Here is a 24831-nt window from a genome sequence, read left to right as displayed (position 1 = left end):
GACATCCAGCTATATAGGCGTGGAAGAAAGCATCGCTAACGAAGCCGCCAGCCGCGCACATCGGCACGCCCTTTGCATTGGGACCCGCAACACATCTTCGCTTCGGAAAGAGCTTCGTTTCGTGCACTTCACTGTGCTTCTATATTCCATTTCAGTTAACGTGAACATTGGCCTGTATTTTCTGGTGACACCCAGCAAGCTTCGCCTCCGTCTCGTTTTCTTTTAATTGACTTACTTCTTCAAATTGCTCTTGGGTTGCTTATTCCAACCTCTTTTCATTTATTTTGTAACTGGATTCATGGCCGTTATGCACATTGGTGGTGCGGGCTTAACCCCTTGTTCTTTTTAGCCCTTTCTTTTTTTCAAGTCGGGGGAAACAAGGAATTACGACGCGAGGGTCGCGTAGAGCGCATGTTCTCGCCCGCGCATGGAGAGACAGCCATCCTTCTCCTCGGCCGTGGGGAAGCAGTGGGCGGATCACGTGACCTCCAATATTTAACGAGCGGGCACACGGCGCACATTCAAGCCAACACCTTACAGCAACCCTCTCGTGTCGCCCTCACCCCGGCAGCGCATACGACGCGCGGGTCGCTCATTCCGCCAGTACTTGAATGTTAAGTGGGAAAGCACGACTGCTGGTGCGATTTTACCTAGATTTCCCGCATAATTACTATCGCATTGAAATCCAGCTAATTGCTTTTTGGGCGGTAGTATCTTTTCTATAAATACTGAAATGTACTGAATTGATAAACGCTTGTGCCGTAAACTTTACCCAGGCATATTAATGAAACATCAAGGAAAGCGCGAGGTTGCTCCAAAAAGGCTTATCGGAATTTTCATCCCGTCCCTTCAGATGCTTTGTATCGCGCATCAGGTTTCAAACCTCGAAGAGCTTAATATTTGTGTATTAACGATAGCCTATATTTCTGTTCCGGGCAATAAATGTTGTCGTTATATAATGTAAGAAAACGCACACAAGTTGTGACACTGATAAAGCAAGCAGCCACATAAATGAACAAACGTGTACAGTAGTGAGTGAAATGTCCGGCGATTTGGGCGCGGTGGGGCCATAAACACCCCAGCCTATGGTGACGGCCTCGAGTCCTTGGTCACGGGCGGCTACCTCGGCGTGCCGGATGGACACAAAACAAGGAAAGATAAAAAGCCAGAAACGTATTTTCCATTCCACGAGCCCTTGCTTAGCTTTGAGCCAATGTGACGGAAGAGTCGCACTCAGGATGCTCACAAAGCCTTTGGCAAATGCAGGCGTCATCGATGGCGGCTCCAAGAGCAAGACGCGCTCGCACGTCCAAACAACAGCGCCCCAGCCGACCGCCTCCCCCACGACTGTGGGTGGCGCTTTCTCGGGTTCTAACACTGCCTCGACACCGACCACGTGACTCGGAGCCACGGGAAAGCGAGGACGCCGACAATTGCGCCATCTGGGAGGCGAGGCTTGCCAGCGAGCAACACGACTCGCGCATTTCTACGAAACGTCGCGTGGCTGAACTGGAGTGATACACAATGACGGGATGCTCGCTCTAACTAGTGACAGCGGGATTGTTTCTTCAACAATTCCGGCTTTCGATTTTGTCCCCATTACAGTTCGATTACAGTTTGCGCAAAACTTCAATGGTTGTGACCTTATCCGTGCGATTCGTAGGTGCCATATGTAGGTGCAGGGGAAATTTAGCCCTGCAATGTGCGATATCGAGATGAAAAAAGTACATGCGTTGCCTGAATTAGTATTATACCACGCATGAAACGTGAAAGTCATTTCGCTGCATCTTTATTGAACGATACCTCTAAACCATAGGCATTCTAGAGAGGATAGTTGCGCAAACTCTACACCATAGTATACAGTGGTAGTTAATACAGTATTGCAAAAACAAAACAAAAGACATTGACATTCGGGAAAGAGATAAGTTGGGCTCCTCAGTATAAGCGACATCTTTACGGTGGGTAAAGTAACTGACGGTTGGTGATGGTGACTGGTAAATCCGCGAAGGTAGTTTACGTTCGCAATACTTGGTACTGGCAGTGTGATGTTTCAGCAATCAGTGAATAAGCTGTTATAAACTTCGCCTAGTAAGTAGGCAATCTGAAAGCCAACTTCATTATTGACTAAAGCCTTTCAACGATTGTCTTCGATTTAGTGTTTGGTCTTGTTGAATACAAATAAAAGTAACAAGAAATGAAAGTGGTTGTGTGCTACTTTGATGTGGTGAATGTCTCTTGTCTTCATATTGTGTGTGGTTTTATGTTTATGGTAACGTATAGAACTCAATATTTTTCTACAGACTTCGCTTTGGGCACATGTAGCAAGCAGCGTTGTGCGACGTGGTTTAGATCTGAAGTTCCGTTAGTTTTTGTCGCTAAGCGTCATAATTGATAATACATTCGAAATAGGCGCACCTGCTCTTTTATACAATTGGGGCTTATTGTATCAAGCGGTTGCAAACATTTCCGAGAGTGATTGTGGATCCGAGGTCAAAGTAAAAATCATATAATTTGAGTTCTACATGGAATTTTTTTTATGTTGTGCTTAAACACTGTTATAAAAGGCAGGCAAATGTGAATGCAAAATCAAGAACGGGGCCGACAGATGAAGTAGCATACTGTGGTATACAAGTTATAAACGGGGATAAGGTCCCTCAGAAAGGCTGGCCAACGTTTCGATAGGAGGACGTATCTTCGTCAAAGGCGGCCTCGTCATCCTCGGCATGTTAGTTTTAAAGGGTTAGTAGAGTGACGTCCCCTGTGGTCGTTGTTGGCGGTGGCCAGCAGTTAAGGGAGCGACTGAAAAGAACATGAACGCTGTCGCCTGACGTCTCTAGGCGTAGTCTGTAAGAAGGCGGGAAAAGAGAGGGAGAGCTTGAAGGCGGGGAGAGAAAAAAAAGAGAGCAAGAAAAATAAAGAAAAGAAAAAGGAGGACATGCGAGTGTGTTGGAGCGAGAGGTTAGGGAGTCTTCAGGGGTGTCATTGGCGGCATGCTTTTGTGGCTTTAGAAGAGCCACACAGCCGGTCAGTGCGCGAGTAACAAAAAAGACACGAGTTGAAAGAATAACTTGAGTAGCGTAGCAGCAGTCAATCGAATAATTTTGAAGGTGTTGAGATGGCGACAAGGACAGGGGGGAAATGAATGGGGTAGCCGAAAGGCAGCGGCTTCATCTTTCACGGGACGTTAGCCTCAGAAGCTCAGCGTAGTCGTCCTCACAGCAGCATACAGAAGTGGCGACACACTGTGTGGTTGAGGCACCGAGAAACGTATCCTGGCGTCTGGGACTTTTGAATATCTTGGTGAGATTGTTTCAAAAACATAAATAAATGGAGGCAGAAAAAAAAGGAGGGGGGGGGGGACCAAAACCGGAATAACATATAGGAAGTTGACAAAAGTAAAAGCGGGAGGAGGCAGGTGTATATGAGAAAAGGGGTCGTACAGTTTGTATATGCGTAAAAACGTGGAAGAGCACAATAAATTTTGTGGTAGGGGACAGGCAGACAAAAAATTGGAAATAAAGGAATAGGCGACATTAAGAATTAAGGTTAGCTGGTGACATAATGTGTTTTGTTACATTAGAGCTTTTAGCGATTCTAAGTTACCACGTGGGAAATTAATTCCCGTCGGGTGCAGGCATTTAAACTTGTGTATGAGGTATGATTTCGTATATTTCCTCTCGCGAGGTGAAAGAAAATTTGTTTGTACTATATAGAGTCTTCCTTTGCCGAATATATGACCATATCCATTAAAGAGGCTGGCTATTGCTTTAGGTAAATTGTGTTTTGTATCTGCGTGATGACCGCTGACTCCTGCATCAATTGGTTGTCCAGCCTCACCTAGTATTGTTTGCTACAAGAGGCACAATCTAGACAGTAGACTACGTTGCTCGATGGTGAAACTCGAAACTACCTTGTGTGAGTATTTCGACACTGTACTTTTTAGTGTAGTAGTAGATTGAGTATTGTCATGTGGTAGTGACGGTGAAGAAAGCAACAAAACTGTGAATGGCGATAGTAGTGTTTTTTTGGGTGAACCTGTGCACTCAAAAACAGGCTAGACTCGAAGTACAACGATAGCGGCGAACACAGTCGGCGATCGTCGAAAACGAGATCTGCCGGTCAAGCGCGTCGGCTGATGGAGAATGTGTTTTAAAAAGCTTCTCCACAATATTTATATGTATTGGGGTGAAATTCTATAACAAGCGAAAAGAAAAATAATACCGGCAGATGAAGGCCTCAGGTGCGCAACTGAAATAATAAAGACTACAACCATGGTCCGGTGGGGTTTCCAGATTTTATAACATGTTGCTTACATTAAGTACGCGCGCGAATTCTCTCTTCGCTTCACTGCAACACACTGTATGCTTCAGCGCGGAGGCTTGAGGTGAGCACCTGACATAATAGTAAAGGCTAGAAGCATGGCCGAGTGAGGTTTACAGTTTTTATATTAACGCGTTGCTCACACTGCGTATGCACGGAAATTTTCACTGGCTTCACTGCAATACACGGAATGGTTTGCCGCATTACTTTGACGCCATGCGTTGAAGAGACTAGAAATTACCGTTTTCTTCTTATTTTTCATACCTGAAGAATCGCAGCAATCTCGATGTTTTAGTAGAGTTTCCCCCTTGGTGTCCGATTTATTTCAGTAAGAGGCGAGACAATTGCATTTTGGCCACGCGCTTTTCCGTCATGCATAGCGGGTTATCAGAAAACCATATCCCATGAAGAATGGGTAAAGAATGGGTTAAAGGGGGGGGGGGAGGGAGGGACAGAGCTAAGCCGCACGTGCGGCAGCGGGGAAGTGCTTACGGTTTGGAGCATGCTTTGAAGGCTAATGGTCGCTAATCTTCAAATATATGCGCGCTTCTGATTTGCGTCGCATTCACTCAGTCACTGTGTGTGGCGTCGAATTATTTTGGACAAGAGCGCGCTCCGCGTAATTAACGTATGCGGCTTTAAGTCCGCCCTGATCGTACTAGCGTTCTCGGAAATATGTACGTTGAAGTGCATCAAAAACTTAGCCGTGTCGTCGTTATTGTTGTGGTCTCAATACTTGGCTTCATGATCGTGCCGCCATCTTCTTCCTCCTCGCTGTGGCGCGCGTCCACTTTCCGCATGAATGCTTTTTCAGCATCGTTGAAAACAGAGCGACGCGGCTTTCGGCAGGGAGGCGTGGCGTTGTCAAAGGCATGCACACAATTGTTGCGCAACGTTGTACAAGGGTTTCTAGAAGCATTTCAAGTTACTTCAAGTGCCACGGATACACCACAACGCAAGTGATGCGTGTTCCTATCACCAAATGGGCGTCGGTGCCCACTGCTGCATCGCGTTCACCACGGCGGCAGGCCAGCGTCGGAGCGTAAGCAAACTTAAATCTCGGAGGCAACGTCGGACACCGCGGCCCAGGGTGCTGCCATGCTAGCGGAAGTGGCCTGTGGCGACAGCCAATACGCGCGCATCTCTGACCCCCTGGCGCACAGGTGATGTTTTTCATACGCGCCCAGGATGGCACGCGCGGCCGCCAAGGCCGCACGGAGTATAACGAGTTTCCCTCCCTACCTTCATTCCGGATCTGTGAGCGCGACTGAAGACGGCGCGCTTCCTTACCGCTGCCTTCCCTTTCGTGCGTGAGATTGAGTCGCGATCGCCTATTCACCATCGCAGGCCTTTGGTGGCAGATACAGCATACGGCACGCGGCGACGATTTTGTCGCCATTGGACTCGGTAAGGAACCTCGCGGCGACCGCATAAATGCGCTTCATCATCATCATCATCATCATCATCATCATCATCATCGTCATCGTCGTCATCATCAGCCTGGTTACGCCCACTGCAGGGCAAAGGCCTCTCCCATACTTCTCCAACTACCTCGGTCATGTACTAATTGTGGCCATGTCGTCCCTGCAAGCTTCTTAATCTCATCCGCCCACCTAACTTTCTGCCGCCCCCTGCTACACTTCCCTTCCCTTGGGATCCAGTCCGTAACCCTTAATCACCATCGGTTATCTTCCCTCCTCATTACATGTCCTGCCCATGCCCATTTCTTTTTCTTGATTTCAACTAAGATGTCATTAACTCGCGTTTGTTCCCTTACCCAATCTGCTCTTTTTTATCCCTTAACGTTGCACCCATCGTTCTTCTTTCCATAGCTCGTTGCGTCGTCCTCAATTTAAGTAGGAACCTTTACGTAAGCCTTCAGGTTTCTGCCCCGTACCTGAGTACTGGTAAGACACAGCTTTTATAAACCTTTCTCTTAAGGGATAATGGCAATCTGCTGTTCATCATCTGCGAATGCCTGCCAAACGCACCCCAACTAATTCTTAATCTTCTGATTATTTCACTCTCATGATCCGGATCCGCAGTCACTACCTGTCCTAAGTAGATGTATTCCCTTACCACTTCCAGTACCTCACTACCTATGGTAAACTGCTGTTCTCTTCTGAGACTGTTAAACATTACTTTAGTTTTCTGCAGATTAATTTTTAGACCCACCCTTCGGCTTTGCCTCTCCAGGTCAGTGAGCATGCATTGCAGTTGGTCCCCTGAGTTACCAAGCAAGGCAATATCATCAGTGAATCGCAAGTTACTAAGGTATTCTCCATTAACTCTTATCCCCAATTCTTCCCAATACAGGTCTCTGAATACCTCCTGTAAACACGCTGTGAATAGCATTGGAGAGATCGTATCTCCCTGCCTGACACCTTTCTTTATTCGGATTTTGTTGCTTTCTTTATGGAGGACAACGGTGGCTGTGGAGTCGCTATAGATATCTTTCAGTATCTTTACATACGGCTCGTCTACACCCTGATTCCGCAATGTTTTTTTTGGAGGTTGTGGCCAAGTACTGCACCAGGGTGGCCAATCCTGCTCTGGTGAGGGAGTGCGTTGCCGGTTCTGGTCACCGGGATCAGGCCACACTCCAGGCCTGTTTATTTCAATTTTATCAACACGCGGATTTTTTTAATCCGGTGGAAAATTGTGCGGCACCGGGATTCGAACCATGGACCTCTTGCATGCGAGGCGGGTGTTCTACCTCTACGCCACCCCCCATATCCCCCCGCAAATTTAGGTTCTTCCACCTCCGTATCATCCCCAAATCAATGCCTCTGCAAGGCATTGCAACCGATACAGTGGCGGAAGAATTTGTTGCTAAGTGGGTGTCGCGGTACTGTTGCCATTTGCGCATAGCTACTGACCGAGGCCGGCAATTCCAAAGCTCGCTTTTTTTCTGCCCTGGGAAGACTCCTCGGCACGCGCCTTCATATCACTACCTACCATCCCCAGACCAACGACACGGTCGAGTGTTTCCAGCGACAACTGAAGGCCTAATCGACCGCCACACTCGACGGACAGCACTGGGGGGAAAGGCTACCCCTAGTACTACTGTGGCTGCGAACAGCAATCAAGGATGACTTCTGAGTCAGAGTATCCGAGGTGCTCTATGAGTCAGCAATCCGCGTTCCAGGTCAGTTTTTCGGCACTCAGTAACACACTTTGTCAACGGCCGCGCAGCACTTAGAGACGCTGCATTTCTGGCAAGACCAGCTCCGATACACGCCCTCACGCATCGACCGCGGGCAGCTCGTCTTTAATTTCCCGACAATGGACACAACCATAGACGTCTTTCTGCGACGCGATACTATGAAGTCACCATCGACTCTCCTATCAAGGCCCCTTTCGTATTGATTCTCGTTAAGAGAAAGCTTTGAAGACTGACGTTCGCGACAAACAAGTGTCGTGCGACCGCGTGAAACCCGCCTATCTTGAACGTTAGATCTTCATTCCTCCTGTCATCCACACCTAAGCCTGCGGAATTGACCGATTGCAAAATTGTGAGCGCCGCCTGCAGGAAGAACGAAGAACCTAGAGCCACGCCGTTTGGTTGGAAAACAAGGCTTGTGCCGGCGTGCAGTCCGTACCCCCCGTATCGGTACGACGGATATTGTGCGTTGTTTCGGTGTTTTTTTTTAATTTGCTTCAATCAGTGCTTGAGTGATAATTGAAGAAGACAATATGCCCCTCCCGTTTGCGCACACGTGATGGACGTGGGGCCTATCGAAGTGTATGGTCCGTAACGAACGACGGCGTTTGGCAGTATCTGTCCTCGAACACTTCGACCGTTCGTCAGGCGCCTAGAGGCTTCACGCTACATGACGAAGGCTATGCGGCAAACCATATGATAAACTTCACCACAGCTGATCCAGAAGTTGGACTGGTGCGAGCGACGTGCGAGCCGTCCATGAAGACGGGCAGCGTTTTCCGTGGTGTCGGTGTGGTATACGAAAGCTGCGGGCGAGATCATCGGAGCGTATTGCCAGTGCATCGTCGGGTAAGAGAACTTCTTTGTACGATGAATATTTTCTTAGCGTAATGAAAGATTGCGGACGCAAGCTGAATCCTGGCCACACTGTATTTTGAGCGTACTACACTTTTTTCGATTGAGGCGTTTGCGGGAGTGCCATCTCGATGGCGTAAACAGCGCATACCGTTTCCTCATTGGTAACAAGCACATGTTCAGCACCTAGGTTGGCTTAATACATGTGGTGTTAGTGCTTCCTTAGGAAGGCAAGTTGATCGAGTTAAAAGTTTGTGTTGTGCCTGGCTCGCTTTTGTTTTATATCGCGTCGGTGGGCTGAATAAAGAGAAATAAGCGTTCTATACACCTTAAGGCCAGAGAGGCTCCACGGCGTAAGTTTTCCGAGACAGGTGTGATATTTTTGTGTGAATAACCTGCGGCATTTTGTCTTATAGGCGGAGCGAGCTATGCCAGCACGTCACAGGGCTGCTTATGAGCTTTGCTGACCTGGTAACTACTGAACACAACAAACAGCCTTCATGCACGGACTTTGCTTGGTTATGGATTGTACCGCCGGAAGGTATGACAGTCCTTATCGTAGAGTGCAAGTAGTTGCATGCTAAAGCGCTCTTATCATCATCCAAATGTATCGAGCTTGTGCAGTGCAAACCAATACCTGCATCAGTGAAAGGATAGAACCAAAGACATGTTCACATAAGCAGTTTATTTCTGAAGCAGCAGAAACAACAGAACTAATAAAACATGTTGAACTTTCTGGCTCGCGAATATGAACATTTTGTACATATTGGACGTGTTCCTCTTTGTTTTGCACTGCGAACATGCTAAAGTTCAGTTTTTTGAAGCAACGAAGAGCAACAGTGGCTTTGTATCTGTTTGTGTGCACCAGTAAAGCATGAGAAAACAAACTGTGTGTTGCACAACTAACCATGCCTGTTTTCTTTAATGCAGCAAAGAGGCCAGCGCCAAAGGTGCCGCAGAAGGAAATCCAAGCTTCCTCACAGCACGTTCAAGAGATACAAGCTTTCCTCACAGCATGTTCGTCTACCTACATTTGCAGTCACTTTGCCTTTTGACGCAGCGGTTGTGCCGCCGTACAGCAGCCTCCGCAGGACGTGGACACTGTCGGCACTTAGCCCGGATTATTGATGAGTTTCGGTGACTGGCCTAGGTGTGACAGAGGGAGATTACGACACGATGGCCACACAGATGGCCGCGTGGGCGCTATCTCATCGCGCGCCCACTGTTGGAGGATGTGTCATCTCAAGTTTTGTAAACACGTTCATGCGAGTGGCCCCTCTGTTCGCACTTTTCACCATGCTATTTTGTGACAGCATGTGTTCGGGGATATCGAGCGAGATCGCTTCATGTTTTCTTGTGCGCGCGTGACCCCAAGATTTACATTTTATTTGCATGCGAATGTTTCAATTTACTTGACCCTCCAAATTCCTTATTAGTAGTATGTTCGATTTCTCCTGCAATAATACGTCCTTCGCAAGATTGTCTTAGTCCGACTGCTAAGTTAACGTAGTATTGTAGTAAAACACGTTGTTGGGTTAGTTGGTGTAATGCATTACGAAAAAAAACTAGCAAAAATATCGCACATAGGATAGATACAAGAACTGCTCGATGCAGAAGTGTTAGAGGCCGTACTTGAGTGTACTGACTTTAATGGGACCAAATCATTCCAGAATTAGGAGGGGATTAGTGTGGAAAGCTTTTTGTCACCCGTTGAGTTCTGCCTTCGCTCCACAGCTGTCTTTTTTGATATGGACATGCTTGTTACAAAAAGGGCATTTGCATAGGCTCTTGGGTTGCCCCAGTGCTGTGAAATTTATCTTTAGCTGCTGTTGACCATACCTTGGTAACCGCTATCGACAATATCTCAGTCCAGCAAATTTGTAGGGAAGCTGACGATTTTCTGGTGATTATGGAAACTGACTATGTCCTGACACATTCCAGTTTGGTGGAAATAATCTTATGCCGCTTTGAAAAACTAGCGAAACACCTTTTCTTTACCCATGACTCCCCGGTCACCAATTATTTGCAGTTCTTGGACGTTAACATTAATTGTTTATGAGAGCGTGGTTGCTAGATGTAACCTCCCATAGCAAAAAGAAAAAAAAACGATATGCGTCTGTATGGCTCCACACATTCCAATACTATTAAGAGGACTGGCGCCTCTTTGCCTAGAATCTGCTTTGACGAACTCCTGTGCCCAGATGGTGAAGCATTCAGATTGGCAGACTTCAAACGGTGGGCTTCACATGCTCTGCCATATCTGCAATTACAAAATTATTATTATTACAAAATATGAAAGGAAGAAAGAAAACCAGTTCAAAGCCAGGACAAAGGCGACCACAAGTTTCCCACTATACGGACTGCGTGGCGCACAGCCTGAAAAAAGCTGTGATCTACTTCGATGTGCCTGTTGCTTTCTCAGATGATGTTCAGTTCTGCTTGGTGTGTTTGGTCAGTTGGCTTTATTAGGCACTATAAGTGTTCCTAGGTGCTGTTTTACTGCTTTGTTGTACTGTACTGTTGATATTTTTATAGTTATTTTATTGGTTTTGACAGCTCTTTCTATGATCGTGTGACTATGCTTTACTATGATTACCTAAGATAGGTAACATAGGTAACATATTCATCACTGAGCTTAGGCAAGTGTAGATGTGAGATCCTTTGGAAGATAGAACGTGAATGCGGCCTTTGGAACTTATTGATTTTTCCAAGACCGTTGGCTGTGATAATGTCGAGTGTGCGGTGGTCATGTGACAGAGTGCCCATTATAAATTAGAGCGACGTTCTGTCAAATAAAGAGTTGGTAGTAGGCAGCCTCTTTCCGGTCTTCTTGTGTGCTTCCTCTGTGCGTCTTTTTTGGCACTTTTTTTCTTAAAGTAATGTGGTATTCGTGCCTTTCTCTTCTTTACTTGTGTGCATTGCTTTCTGCTATTGAAATGAATAAAATCTGCTTCGCTATACCTCCTGCCTACCTCCTGCTACCCTTAATAGTGGGTATGCTCCATAAATAAGTATAATCATTATCATCAACTGTGACAACTGTCGCGCGCATCAACGTCGCTTCACCTCCGACTCGCAGACCTGTACCGCCGTCGTCCTTTCTTCAGTAACGCGCAGGACCCACAAGGATTTCAGTCCATATGGGTAAGTGCTATCTTCTTGCCTAGTACTCTGAATGACACAGTTCGGTCGTCAAGTGTAAGTTGTGATCTTCTGTTGAGCTACGCATTAGGCCTCTTTTCTTCGCCTATGCTGTCACGAGGCCCTATTACTCTCGTTCGAATAAAGCATTTCAGCATGCACTTCGTAGAAATATGTATCTATCACGTTTTTTTCGTTCCTAATAATTCAATAGCGGTCACCGTAGACATCTATTTCACGCATTAGACATTTTTATATTTGGCCGGCGTGTTTTTTTAGCCTCAGCGTAGTACATAGTGGTGGCACAGCCTCTTGGTATAGCTGCAGTACATCTGCTCAGCGCTCTCGTTACCACAAGGAGATGTGCTCATGTTTTAACTATATGACTTAGCGCTTATATTTTGAAGCTGAGACAGGTATGACAAAATAATTTCTTTGCAAATGAAGAAAACGGCAAATATATTAGTAAACTACACACACACTTTTCGGGGCAACGGAAGGTGATGCGAACCTCAACTGACACCAGTGGATAATACTGTTAAACGAGATAATGGGTCGCCACTGTACCACGTCATTGTGGGCTGCAGGTTTTCAGTTGGGTGCAAACGCTTAGCAATCTTCTCACTATCGGACAGCTTAGCGAATGTGCACAGCCATTTGCTGACCCATTTTACTTTCATGGCGCAGCGCGGTCGTTTCACCTGCGGTTCGAATTAGGTTGCCAATTTGCAAGCGGTGAAGTAAATGATGGCTCCATAAAATATGACAATATCCAGACATATCTCAGAAAACAATCACTATCGCACTCAAAGATTGATTATTATTTCCTAACTGCAAGAAATATGCAACTAGAACTTCGGTCCTTGGCGTTCTTAAAATGCACAAATGTCCAGTACCTGACGCATTGTGAAAGGCTTGGCTAGCCCTGCCCTGATACTAAGCACGATTTACCCTCGTAAAAATACCGATTCTATAACACCATACAGATCTAAAGTTGCCCTCGGTGATGTGGCTAGATGTGTATTCAATGGTACGTAGCTGAAGGAGTCATGGGAACGGAGCGGGAGAAGAGAAGCCGCGGTGTTTCGTGAAATAGGCACGTTACAGCACTGGACAACGGTTGCACTGTTAACCACTGGGGTCGCTATTTTGCACAAATTTCTCCACCCCACTGCTGTGCACTGGGGTGGCAGAAACTTAATGAAAACTATGGCTCATTCATGCATGGCTGTCGCGTGCCCTTGCTAGATTTTGAATGTCTCCTTGTTATTTCTCCTATCTATATTTTATGCAAGAACTGAGAACCACTGAGTGCCCGACAGTGCGCTATCACTTCAAAAATCTTAGTCATTGTGTGCCTTTTAATGTGTTTGAGGTGCAAACTAGTACAAAAAGATTTTGTGCAAGAAAGATGTTGTGGTGGCACACCTTCAATTATAGGAGAATTTGACCAAGATGGGCTGGTTAGCATCTAAAAGCCTCGAAAATATGAGAAATATTTTCTCTAAAAAATTGTATTTCATGAGAGACTTGTGGCGGTTCAGTGAATCCCTCTTTTTCAAGCAACCTGGGTGTCTGCCAAAGTTGGAGATACACAGAATTTTGCTTTACATATGATGCGTGCAGAAAGGCTAACAGTCGCGAAATCTGAGACAGCGTCAATAAATATTCCTTTTCTCACATTACAGCTCAAAGCTACGATAACCTTGGAAGTAAGTGCACCATTCGGGATTAAAGACATTCTTATTTTTGCCTGGCTAAGATGTGTCGTTGAGCAGGTGTTTGCGTAAATTGCATGTGATTGGTCCATTATTTTTTTGCAAACCTTGAGTAAGCTTCCTGTGCAGCACAGGAATTGAAAGTTTCAATTCTTTTTGTGCCTAGTGCCGTGTAAGTGGTTGCCCAGCCTTTCTGTCTTTTCTTGATGGCCTCCAATGTGCGTGCTTAAGCGCCAAGTGGAATAAAAACCACCGACGTATACTATTCTCTTTAAAGTGAAATTTGAGTGCAGCTCTATGTGTGTTGGCGATACACGCAGCAGAGTCGGCGACATTCAAAAATCTGATATGCGGGTCAAGTGTGCCGGCTTTTATACATGACTCGTCAAAGGAGACTCGCGTGGCTTTAAGAATGTAACGCGCAATTCGCGTCCAGCATACAATCACATTATAACACAATCGAAAACCGTGAGAGTCGAAACAAGCTCGAACAAGACCAAACAAAGTTCACCAAAGAAGCGCCAGCGAGAGCTGACGTGAGCAGACGATGGTAGGAAACGAGCAGTTCTGCAGAGAACACATTCGAATCCACCTCGAGTGGCCGGGCGGGTCAGCATGACGCACCGTGTCCCTCGCGCACGTCACTAAAGGGGCCGCTTCGCGGCTCGCATCTTTCATCTCCCGCTCCGCTTTTGATCTTTCATCTTTCGCTCCGCTCGTTCGCTCGGCTAGGCCGCCGTTATTCGCCCCCAGCTTCGCTCAAAATCCTGTCCGCTTGTGAGTTGACATTGCGCTGGCTAGTATCCTAGCTTTCCCCGTATGTTAAAGCGATCCTGAAGCACCCTTTGGGCTTGGTGAAAAAACATAGTGTGTGGATAGCATACGCCGCTGTGAACATCTCAGTCAAGTTTTGCGGTCGTTGGCGGCGCGTAGAGCTCACAAGCGGAGCGCGAAGTTACGTTTCCACCAAACGCTCTCTTATCAACAGAAACCTGCTCCTCGCTCGTTCCTGGACGCTTTATTTCGTAATATGGCAGATTCCCATACGCGGCTGCTATTGGCCAATAGCTGACCGTCAAGAAGTGTGTTTGGATCAGTGCGCTTCTTCTTACTGTTGCTGCCTATATTTATTGACGAACTTTATTAAACAAGCTGAAGGAAGCGAAAACTCGCTTTCGGATTTCGGTAGTAATCACGTCATCGTCATTAGGTCAATTATTATCGTCTGCTCACAGTAGGCCGCCGCCACCCTTGTAGGAATTATACTTGGGCAGCCTTGCCAGTCGGTGTCATAGCCGTCGGGTCTCGCCATTTCGACTAGTTTTGAGCGCTCAACAAGACTGGAACCTCGCGAAACGCAGTGTCAGACCACACGCGTGCTTGAGGGGACACTAAAGAGAAATACTAAGTCTATATGGACTGTTTAAATACCATTGCAGAAACCTCGCAACGCTTGTTTCATGCCAAGAAAAGTCATGTATAGTGCTCTCCTTTCTTCTCTCAAACTGAGGAACTCAACATCCTCTGGTGGCGGTAACGGCAGTAAAGTTGCATCGCATTTGGCGGTTCCACGGCAGAGAGCGACAGGGGCATATAGACTAGCATCACACCTCATTTACGGCTACCTACATTCGTTTTTCTTTATTATATCCTTAGTTGTTTACTATTGCTACGTATTTTTGGCATGACGAGGTATAAACATTACTGTTTGTAATTCGTTTCGATCGTGTATTTCACATATTTGAACGTTGTATGACAACTTAAAACCCATTCTGCTCTTTGTTTAGATAAATATAGGTTATTTGCCTATCTTCTGTCAAAGTGTATCTTTCTTCAATCAGTATGTTTAGTTGCTTTCTACACACATTTATTTAGTAGTGTACCGCGGCTCACTTGCTGCTGGACTTTGTAGGGGGCCGGAGCCTTGTCAAGTTGCAGTTAGCGGTCTCTTTTCCGCCTCCCCCATATTTGTCGTGCAGGAACAAAAGTTTCTTTGATTGATTCATCAATTGATTGCCATGTTCATATGTGATGCACACGTCACCTAACCGACATGTTCTTTCAAACGGTTATAAGATACCCAGCTACTTCAAGTTCATCTGAAGTCGGCTAAGAAGATGTTATATTCAAGAGAAACAGCAAAACAACAGGAGCCTGCGCTCTAGGCGTGCGGCAGCGTGCTAACCACCTGGCTTGCATAGTTGATGCTTTGAATACTTAGTGTCCTGCTATTTAATGCGACGACTTCCTTCTGAATCTTGTTTTCAGTCGATGGTGGCGAGGAAGCGGCGTAAATCTTGGGAGAGCCGAAAGGCAGGAGTACGAGGAACTACACCAACTGAGGTTGATTCGTAGAATGCACTCGCTTTTAAAAGCAGCCTAAATTCGTCAAATTAAAGTATTACGCAAGCAAAATGCACTTGCATACACATGCACACGCACCCACAAACACACGCACGACAATGATAAGGAAGCAGCATATATCATCACTGCAGTATGTCCTGTCATTTTCTTTCAACGTCCTGCGTCTTAAGAAGAAGAACTTTATTTATTCGCTCAGGAAAATAAAAGCACAGTAACAGGATATACAGAAGGTGGTCCCAAAGCTCAAGACTGTAGGGGGACCTCTTGTTCTATATTTGCACCATATTCGTAACAACATCAATAGATGGAATGAACCAGGTATAAAGAAATTTACATTAACAAAGACATATTTCATCTTTGCATGTTCACAGCGTAAGACTGAATATAAAAAGCAAAACAAGGCGTTTGTTGCTTTCTTTGTCTTCGACTGGCTTGTTTGTGTGAGGTCAAGTTGAGCATTATGGTTTCATGCATGTACGATGTTTATGATGCTATCTTATTATGGGTTTCGCACAGAATAGTATGTTTAAATGTGAGAGATAAATAATTTATCTTTCTTTTTCGTAATTGGTATCCATCTTAGTCAAATAATATTTTTATATAAAAGTAATTTATTTACTGCAAGATGTATAGAAACAATGGTTACTCTGAGCAGTAAAGCTCTAAATTGATCTCTATACGATCTCTGGTCTCTATCTCTATACGAATGCTCTGGTACGGTTGACAGGACCTCAGTCAGAATGCGACAGAGCATTTTTTTTATTTTGCCACCTTCTTTTTTTCGCTATGTGCTGTACGCATGTTAACACTCCTCTAACACTTAAACGCAAAAGCTTGCTGCACACGTAGTAATGCATTAAGTTATACGATCGGAGGAGTCAGACTCCTTGCAGTGCATAACGGAGTGTAAAGTAAACGTGTGACGCTGTAGGTCCTCGTCAACGACACGCACGAGCACCTAATGCACTACCTAAACGTTCTTCCTTTTTTTTCCTTTGTTCTTTCTTTCTTTTCATTTATATTCAGCCATTGAATCTTTGCCTGCTTACGACGGTATATGCCTTTCCTGATGATCATATATTTTGTCTCACTTGACTGGACGCCGCTTTTTACGGGTATGAGACATTAAAACAAGCCGATTAAGCCTTTCGCCTTAATAAAGACTGCTTGACTAATTAATTTGAATGACTGATCTATCTACGCTTAAGATGTGTTGTATCGAAACGTATGTCCGCAGCTGCCCCAGCTCCCTCACTGGGGCAGCTGTTCCCGCGACTGTGACATGCGTCAATAGCACATACTGATAGCACACAGCAACGGTTAATTTCAAAGTCACAGACAGGAATAAGGCGCGCGTCCTGCTTTCTTGTAGACAAACAGCCTGGAGACGATCCTGCTTCCCAGTACGAATATGACCCTGCTAACGAGTCTGAATACTACTACGGCACGGGTTAGTAAAATGCAGACATTTCTTTCCTTACTTGATTTTTCTTTATTTAAGGTTTTGGTCTGTGCCAACGGTTATGCCCCAATTCCTATCCAGTCCTCTAGAATTGTTATGTGCCACGGTGAGACAAGTGGACTCGAGCCCGCTTTGAGCCTGCGTTGTTGAATCGAGCCCGCGTTGTTGACGTGCCAATAGCTAGGATTATTTTTGCATCATTTCAAGTGCTAGTTGCGTAACAGCAATAACGCGCCCTGTATTTATTTATTTATTTATTCAAATACCCTAAAGGCCCTCTTGGAGAGGGTATTACATAGGGGGGGCACACGAAACACACTAATAAGAATATGAGAAAAAAAATATTAACAATAAACAATTAAGTAAACATAGCAATAACACCACAAAATACTCATACACCTATACAAAAAGAGAAAAAAAACTGCAATACGATGTCAAGCAAGATTCAAAAGTGTTAAATTAGCCCTGAAAAAAGATAGCTAACACCAAAGACGCACAGAGACATCAAATTCTGAAATGAGTCCACAGCATTTGATGAAATTGATCGGTGTTAACTTCAGTGGCAATATCAGATGGTAGGTTATTCCAGTCAGCTATGGTTTTGGGGATGAACGATTGTGCGTAATGCAATACCAACCGTAATCTGTTTGGTAGCATGTGTGTGTGTATATTTACAGTAATTGTTCATAATTTCTTACATGCTACCAAAATATAGATTCAAGGTTTAGCTGCTGACATGAGTGATTGAAAGCGAGAGATGACATGAATGTTTAAACTTATTGCCTGTCAGTAGTCGTCCATTGGCCGGATGTACAGTGAACCATTTCGTAAGTGCTTTCGCTTTTGGAATTTTCGTTTTCTTCGTTTGCCGAAAAGATGTGCCGAACTACGAAAAGCTTTAATGTACCTCGCCCTCGTTCGTACGGGGACAGCGGTGTAAAATGGCCATGCCATAGTAGTAGTTGGATTCCCAGACTAGCATAACTTTGTTTCAGAATTTTTCAAACCACGTTGCTTCCTTTATAGCGTAGGTCTGATTAGTGGTGCATGTCAAATCTTTAAAATCATCCTACCCTACTTGTGTACTTTATACTCACTCTGTGTTTCATTGATTGCAGACCAAACATCCTATGTGGAAACTACCACAGGTACGCAATCATGGGTTTCAGACCTGCGCATTGGTCAGCTCTTAGTGACGTAACTCACTATGACTAACACCAAATCATCACTTTTTACAGTCCGTGTTATTCCACAAGTCAAGCATCGTAGATAAAATTTTTCCATTTCTTGCTCCTAAACAGTTCTTAAACCTACCTGTGGGCGTCTTGTATCTCTGTCGTATTACTTACATAAATAAGGCAACAAGGTAATGAGATTGATAGGACCGTGAATCCAATCGTTGATCTTCTGTTCGAATAGCAAAATTAAGGATCCTTTGAATAACCGCTTTCGCTAAACATGACTTAGGTCAGGTTAGGTTAAAATTTTCGTAGTACAATTGCTTTTTGGTTCTTTTCCTCTCAGTGAGGAATACAAGTAAGTTGCATTAGCTTTTTAGACAGCGAAGTCACTTTAATTCTAATTTTTATAGCATCAGTTGTTTGAAAAAGTAGGCATGAACAATGGAAAACTAGTTAAATTGAAGGTTTGTGATTCTAAAAGGACTAAAGCTTTCCAGCTGCGACGCTACCGAGCGCTGAAGAACAATCTCTGTCCAGCCAGCATTAAGACTTAAAATCAAGACATCTTTCTGGTGGCGTTTGAGCGCTGTTCAAGGTTGCTTTCTGCTTCAAATACCAAGCTTGCCAAAATTGTCTAGTTTTTCTGAATGTCGTCATGGTGGCCTGATCGCGTGCGGTTCAAAACCACGCTGTCAGAACCATTTATAAATTTCTTTAGCATTAATCTATCCTCTCTGGAGCCGCATCCCTCCGCGCGGCTAGAGACAGGAGATGAGCGGTCGCTTCCGAGCCAAATAAACAATACTCGAAGGTGTTACCATGCGTACGTGGTAACATACATGCAGAAAGGTCGAGGGCACCTAGCCGCTGTCAAGGGCGCCTTTCTTACTCGCGGTTCAGAACCAAAACGGTCTGGCGGCCCGATCAATACGTCTCATGTACCTGGCAGCGTTCACGGTCGTCTGCGTACGTAAGATTCCAGAACCACGATGTAATAACCATTTAGAAGTAATGCTATATTGTGCCCGTCTGTTTGGTTAGAAAGCCCGTCTATCGCTGGGAAGTCAATCAATTTTTCAAAAAATATAGCACCCTCTGGGTCGGACTTCTGCGCTTTAAGGTGACCTCGCCGCGTACAGGGTTATCTGAATGAGCTACCGTGGTTGCTCGTTTTCCATAGTCCGAAGTTACCATCATCGTTTTTTTTCTAAATCTGAAAGTGTTAAGCTCGAATTCACCTCCAGTACACGACATCTTCAGGGGTGGAGTGGCGCCTGACACCGGGAAAAATGCCGAGCCTGGGGGGGGGGGGGGTATGTTAATCCAAGTGTAACCAAATTAGCAAGGTCCGCTGAGCTTCAATAAGGCACTCCCTCACCAGAGGAGGAATTGGCCTCCCCGGTGCAATATTCGGCCGCTACTTACTTCATGACTCCTTGGATGAAACAATGCTCATCAGCTCCAGGAGGCTGCCGAGCACCTGACCAAGGCAGTGGTCAGGGCTGTAACGCAGCAAAGGGTGCTAAGAATCTCTGGACCCGGACAGGCCGATAATGGAAACTGATCCTGGCGACGTTCCACACGCGAACCCTCTCGAGTGAAGCTACCTTACAAGGACTCTTGTATAATTATCAGGCATTGTTTGGGACATCATTAGCCTTAGTGAGGTTAGAACAACTGAAGACGCTTATACAGTACTGACTAATGGCCACGCTCTCCGCTATAGAGGACTCCCAGATAAGAAACATTACGGCGTAGCATCCCTAATCTATCAGGACATAGCGGGCAACATTAACAAATTCTACAGCATGTTTTAGAGTGTAGCGGTAGCCGTAAGAAGTGTTACTATGTATAAAATAAATGTAGTACAAGCCTACACCCCAAACTCCACTCACGATGATGATAAAATAGATCAGTTTTATCAAGATGTTTAATTAGCGATGAGAAAAGTGCAAACTCAGTATAGTTTAGTAATGAGCTACTTCAATGCAAAGTGCGAAAAAAGCAGGCTGCCGAACAAGCAATTGGCAACTACGGCATCGATTCTAGCAATGCTAGAGGGGAGATGCTGGTAGAATTAGCGGAAATAAAAAGTTTGCAATAATGAATACCTTGTTCAGGAAGCGTAGCAACAGAATGTGGACCTAGAGAAGCCCTAATTGCGAAAGAATAAATGAAATTGATTTTACTTTCTGCCGATGCAAGCATAGTGCAGGATGTAGAAGTGTGAGGTAGGGTGAAGTGCAGAGTTAATACGTTAGTAAAGGCTAGGATTCACCTCAACTGGAATAGAGGAAAAGCAAAATTGTTCAAGAAAGAACAGGGGCCAACCTAGATGGAGTAAGGGTAACAGGAGACAAATTAAGGCTGGTACTTGGAAACATATATACAGCCTTAGAACAGTTAGAAAAGATGGATGAAGATTACATATCGACAATGAATAAAAGCGTAACTAGGCTGGTTTCAGAAGCAGAAATTAAAGTGGGAGGTAAGACACCAAGGCAACCAGTCTGCGAGCTCTCCCAAGTAACAAAGGACCTAATAAAGAAACGACAAAGAATGAAAGAATCAAACTCAAGAGATAAGATAAAATTCGTATGACTATTACAACTTATCAACAAGGCGAAAGTAAGGGAGATTCGAAATTATAACGTGAAAAAGACTGAAGAAGCCGTAAAAAATGGACGCAACCTGATGTTAAGGGAGAAGGAATCTTGGCATAGGACAAACGAAAATGTATGCCCTGAAAGATAAGCAGGGTAATAACATCAGCAATCTCGAAGCCATAGTAACAGCAGCGGAAGAATTTTATACTGACCTGTGCGGTAGCCAGATGAGTCAGAATGCCTCTATTCGAAGTAGTAATTACCAGGATGCAAAAACTCCTACAACTAGCGATGAGGTCAGAAGGGCCTTGCAAGACATGGAACGGGGAAGAGCGACAGGAGAAGATGGACTAACAGTCGATTTAATCAAAGATAGAGGAAGCATAATGCTCGGAAAACTGTCGGCTCTCTATACGAAGTGTGTATTGACTGCAAAGGCCCCAGAAAACTGGAAGAATGCAAACAATAGACTAATACACAAAAAGAGAGACGTTAAAGAACTGAAAAGTTATAGGCCCATTAGCTTACTCCCAGTGTTATATAAATATTCAGCAAGATAATTTACGATAGAATGAGGGCAACACGGGACTTTAGCCAACCAAGGGAAAAGGCTGGCTTCAAGAGCGGATACCCTACAATTGATCACATCCATGTCATTAATCAGGTAATCGAGAAATCCGCAGAGCACAATCAGCCCCTCTATATGGCTTTCATAGATTACGAAGAGGCATATCATTCAGTAGAGATACCAGCAGTTATAGAGGCATTGTGTAATCAAGGAATACAGTACGCTATCTGAATTCTTGAAAAATATCTACAGAGATTCCAGAGCTGCCTTAATTCTGCACAAGAAATGGCTTGCGAAGGAAGAAACGTAAAGGCAATTAATTACGTTTATTTAGAGATAAGTATTTTTGTAGGACCGTAATTTGTCACTCTAATGAATGATGTTTGTGAGTGATGTAATTGTAATCCGTTGCTTTTTATGATAAGGTGTAGATATCTGCGCACCACACCGCACTTTGGTATTTACTGCGTGTAGTGGTCTACTGGTGTAGATTTCTTTTTAAATTAAAGTCATTGCACTAATATTGAGCCTGACCTGATTTCTCTAATAGAGAATTGAGTGTGGAGTATTGTTTGCTTAATCACGTCATGTGTCGTATCAAACAAAAATGTTTGAATAATAGCGATAAATATTACACTAAAGTAATAATTTAAATGTGGTCAGCCTCAGTTCATTACTTAGCTTTGAGAAGGAAGGCTTTTACCAAAGCACATGGCTTCACTGTTTGCTATAGTAGGGTTTAGCCACCAGTGCCTCAGTCGGCAGGGCTCTACAAGTTTTGTTCCGCTAATCACGGTCTGAGTCTCATATGTTGAATGTTGTTTTACCGAGCCCTCTAATTCTTCCATTTTGAGCACCTCCCTGACCTTACCTGAGCTAGGGCTACCCGTGCCTGTTGCCTTGCCTACCACTTCGGCACCTGTACGATGTGGTAATGCGGATAAATATACATGAGCTTCTTCTTTCATACAGGGCAGTCGCAAATCCCCAAGTCTAGTGGTAAGTGTACTGGAAGGACTAACATTTTATGCTTACTGGATTGAACTTGCGGAACTCTTTCTAATATGTTGTTTCGATGAATCAGTTTTTTTTTTTACCATCCACATGCAATGCTTTCGTTCAAGGTACTACCGAGTAAGTATGATGAATGCGGGAGATTTTTTTGCCTGCTTCGAAACATGATGTTATCGCGGCGCCGCTTTTCGAACGTTGTCCAGGTACAAAGATGTATGCCACAACGTGTTTCTATAGGTCTGACTTCTTGTACATTTAATTTAGAGTGAAGCTTTCTTCAGTTCTCGCTCCCAAACTTCTGATGCTCTATCGACAATTAGAAAGGTTTTTGCCCCTGGGTAGTTGTGCCGAAAAGAGAACTTGTGCCACGTGGTAATCGTAAATGGGAATCTCATACTGCGTACTTGCCGGAATAAACAAGCAGAACAAGATTCAAGAGGCAAAGAAGTTGGATACGGAGATGTGAATTAGCCTGAAGCAGAATTAGCCAAGTCCGCAGAAAGAAGAAAAATCAGGTAAATGAAAGATTTGCATGATGGGCGCTACCGTCGAAAAAAAGAAAACACTGCATTGTATTGGCGTTACATAGGCATAAAAGTCTCATTTTGTACAAAAATTTTTGTCATTAACGTTCGCTTAAGATGACTTACGTTCACACTTCCACAAACATCAAATTATGCTTTGCTTTACGCTGTGGCCGATATACACGCGCCATCGACCTAACTTATTTATCAAGAAGCTAGGCCTACGGCATCCAATGGTATCAGTAAATATTTTTCGCGCTGGCATTTACCATGTTTGCACTTGACAGTGCATCTATTTAGCACCTGCGCGTTCTGATAACACTCTTATTAATAAGTTTACGAGAAATAAAAAAAAATATCAAATGCAGGTTTGCTGCAAAACTATGCGTTTAGCGTGCTTTGAGAGGTGGTTATTCGTGGCACTGTGTTGCAGTGTGTTTTAAGGGGTAGCTGTCCCCTTACTACCATGCCTGCCCAGACGCGGGAGCCAAGCAGTACTTCCAGGGCAACTTCGTCACAGATAGGTTTGGAGGCTCAGCGTATTCAACGACGACGTGTAAGACTTCTGCCTGAGGGGCACGCAGCATCTCGACAACCTCTAACAACGCTAGCTGCAATGAGGAAAGAATGCGAGAACGCTCCTCTTACCAGTGTGCCACTGCGTGGTTACGCACGCTGGTGCCGTACCTCCGTGCGCTTTTTAGCACTGTATTACACAACAGAATCTACGGTATAACTCGACGAAAAATGTTACGGACGAAAAATCGTGGTTATTTCTCCAAGGAAGCTACACTGTCTGAAAGAACAAGCAAACAATAAGAATGCTGAATGGCTGTTTTAGATTGTACAGCTGCATGGTTCTTGATCCCTCTCAAGATCCCGTACACAGGGTGTATAACTGCGCCATTTGCCCCCCAAAGCCAGGATGTTTATGTGGGTACCCAGGGTATTCTCACACCATGTAGCCTGTTCAATAGTGTTGAAATCCGTCTTGGCAGCCACAAAGAGATTCAGGACAGGTTTCAAGCACAACAAACGTATTTTCTGCCATGCAAGATGTGAGCCGCTATAACGTTGAACTATTCCCATCTGTTCTTATTTCAAATTGAAACCCATATTCCAATTTAACTCTCCGTTATAGGTGAAAGGAGTATGCAACAGAAGTCGGTGGTAACTCCGTTAGACAGGATACATGTAAGCTGTCGCAGGAGAGGAAAGATCTGATCAAGAAACGCCAATGTATAGAATCCTCTAACCTTACAGCTATAATAGAACTGGCAGAAGTTCTGAAGTTAATCAACAAGCGTAAGACAGCCGACATAAGGAAGTATAATAGGATAGAATTGAACATGATCTCAGGAACGGAGGAAGCCTAACAGCAGTGGAGAAGAAACTAGGAATAGGTAAGAATCAGATGTATGCGTTAAGAGACAAAGCCGGCAATATCATTACTAATATGGATGAGATAGCTCAAGTGGCTGAGGTGTTCTGTAGAGATTTATACAGTACCAGTGGTACCCACGACGGTAATGGAATAGAAAATAGTCTAGAGCAGCTTGAAATACCACAAGTAACGCCGGAAGAAGTAAAGAAAGCCCTGTGAGCTATGCAAAGGGGGAAGGCAGCTGGGAAGGATCAGGTAACGGCAGATTTGTTGAAGGATGGAGGGCAGATTATTCTAGAAAAACTGGGCACCCTGTATACGCAATGCGTCATGACTTCAAGCGTAACGGAATCTCGGAAGAACGCTAACATAATCCTAATCCATAAGAAAGGGGACGCCAAAGACTTGAAAAATTACATACCGATCAGCTTACTGCCCGTTGCCTACAAAGTATTTACTAAAGTAATCGCGAATAGAATCAGCAACACCTTAGGCTTCCGTCAACCAAAGGACCAGCCAGGATTCTGTGAA

At 44.7% G+C, this 24831-nt stretch overlaps 2 protein-coding genes and 1 long non-coding RNA gene across 10 annotated transcripts in view; all 3 read left to right on the top strand.

Annotated features, from left to right (window-relative positions):
• The window catches only part of LOC135898887 (uncharacterized), a 129436-nt gene extending 127258 nt beyond the window's left edge, over positions 1 to 2178 (top strand). For 3 of the 8 annotated variants that reach the window (XM_065428111.2, XM_065428137.2, XM_070528002.1), the window contains one exon: positions 1267 to 2177. In XM_065428111.2, the coding sequence (XP_065284183.1) occupies positions 1267 to 1400 (134 nt within the window). In that variant the 3' untranslated portion in view covers positions 1401 to 2177. Of the gene's footprint in view, positions 1 to 1266 lie in introns of all 8 variants that reach the window. The other 5 variants (XM_065428128.2, XM_065428120.2, XM_065428094.2 and 2 more) reach the window with 3 other exon arrangements.
• A 9185-nt stretch (positions 2179 to 11363) lies between these two features.
• Positions 11364 to 22380, top strand: LOC135898921 (uncharacterized). Its single transcript, XR_010563454.1, has 5 exons — positions 11364 to 11482; positions 13168 to 13191; positions 16934 to 17011; positions 18142 to 18171; positions 22351 to 22380. It is a non-coding gene; the product is annotated as an uncharacterized lncRNA (long non-coding RNA).
• An 88-nt stretch (positions 22381 to 22468) lies between these two features.
• The window catches only part of LOC135898917 (uncharacterized), a 43610-nt gene continuing 41247 nt past the window's right edge, over positions 22469 to 24831 (top strand). Inside the window, exon 1 of the mRNA XM_065428150.2 lies at positions 22469 to 22512. The gene's annotated coding sequence lies outside the window, so the exon portion shown is untranslated. The remainder of the gene's footprint in view (positions 22513 to 24831) is intronic.

This window comes from Dermacentor albipictus, chromosome 10, assembly GCF_038994185.2.
Source record: "Dermacentor albipictus isolate Rhodes 1998 colony chromosome 10, USDA_Dalb.pri_finalv2, whole genome shotgun sequence".
In the NCBI taxonomy this organism is placed as follows: Eukaryota; Metazoa; Arthropoda; class Arachnida; order Ixodida; family Ixodidae; genus Dermacentor; species Dermacentor albipictus.
The sequence above is the reverse complement of the archived record's forward strand: the minus strand, read 5'-3'. Positions and strand labels throughout refer to the sequence as shown.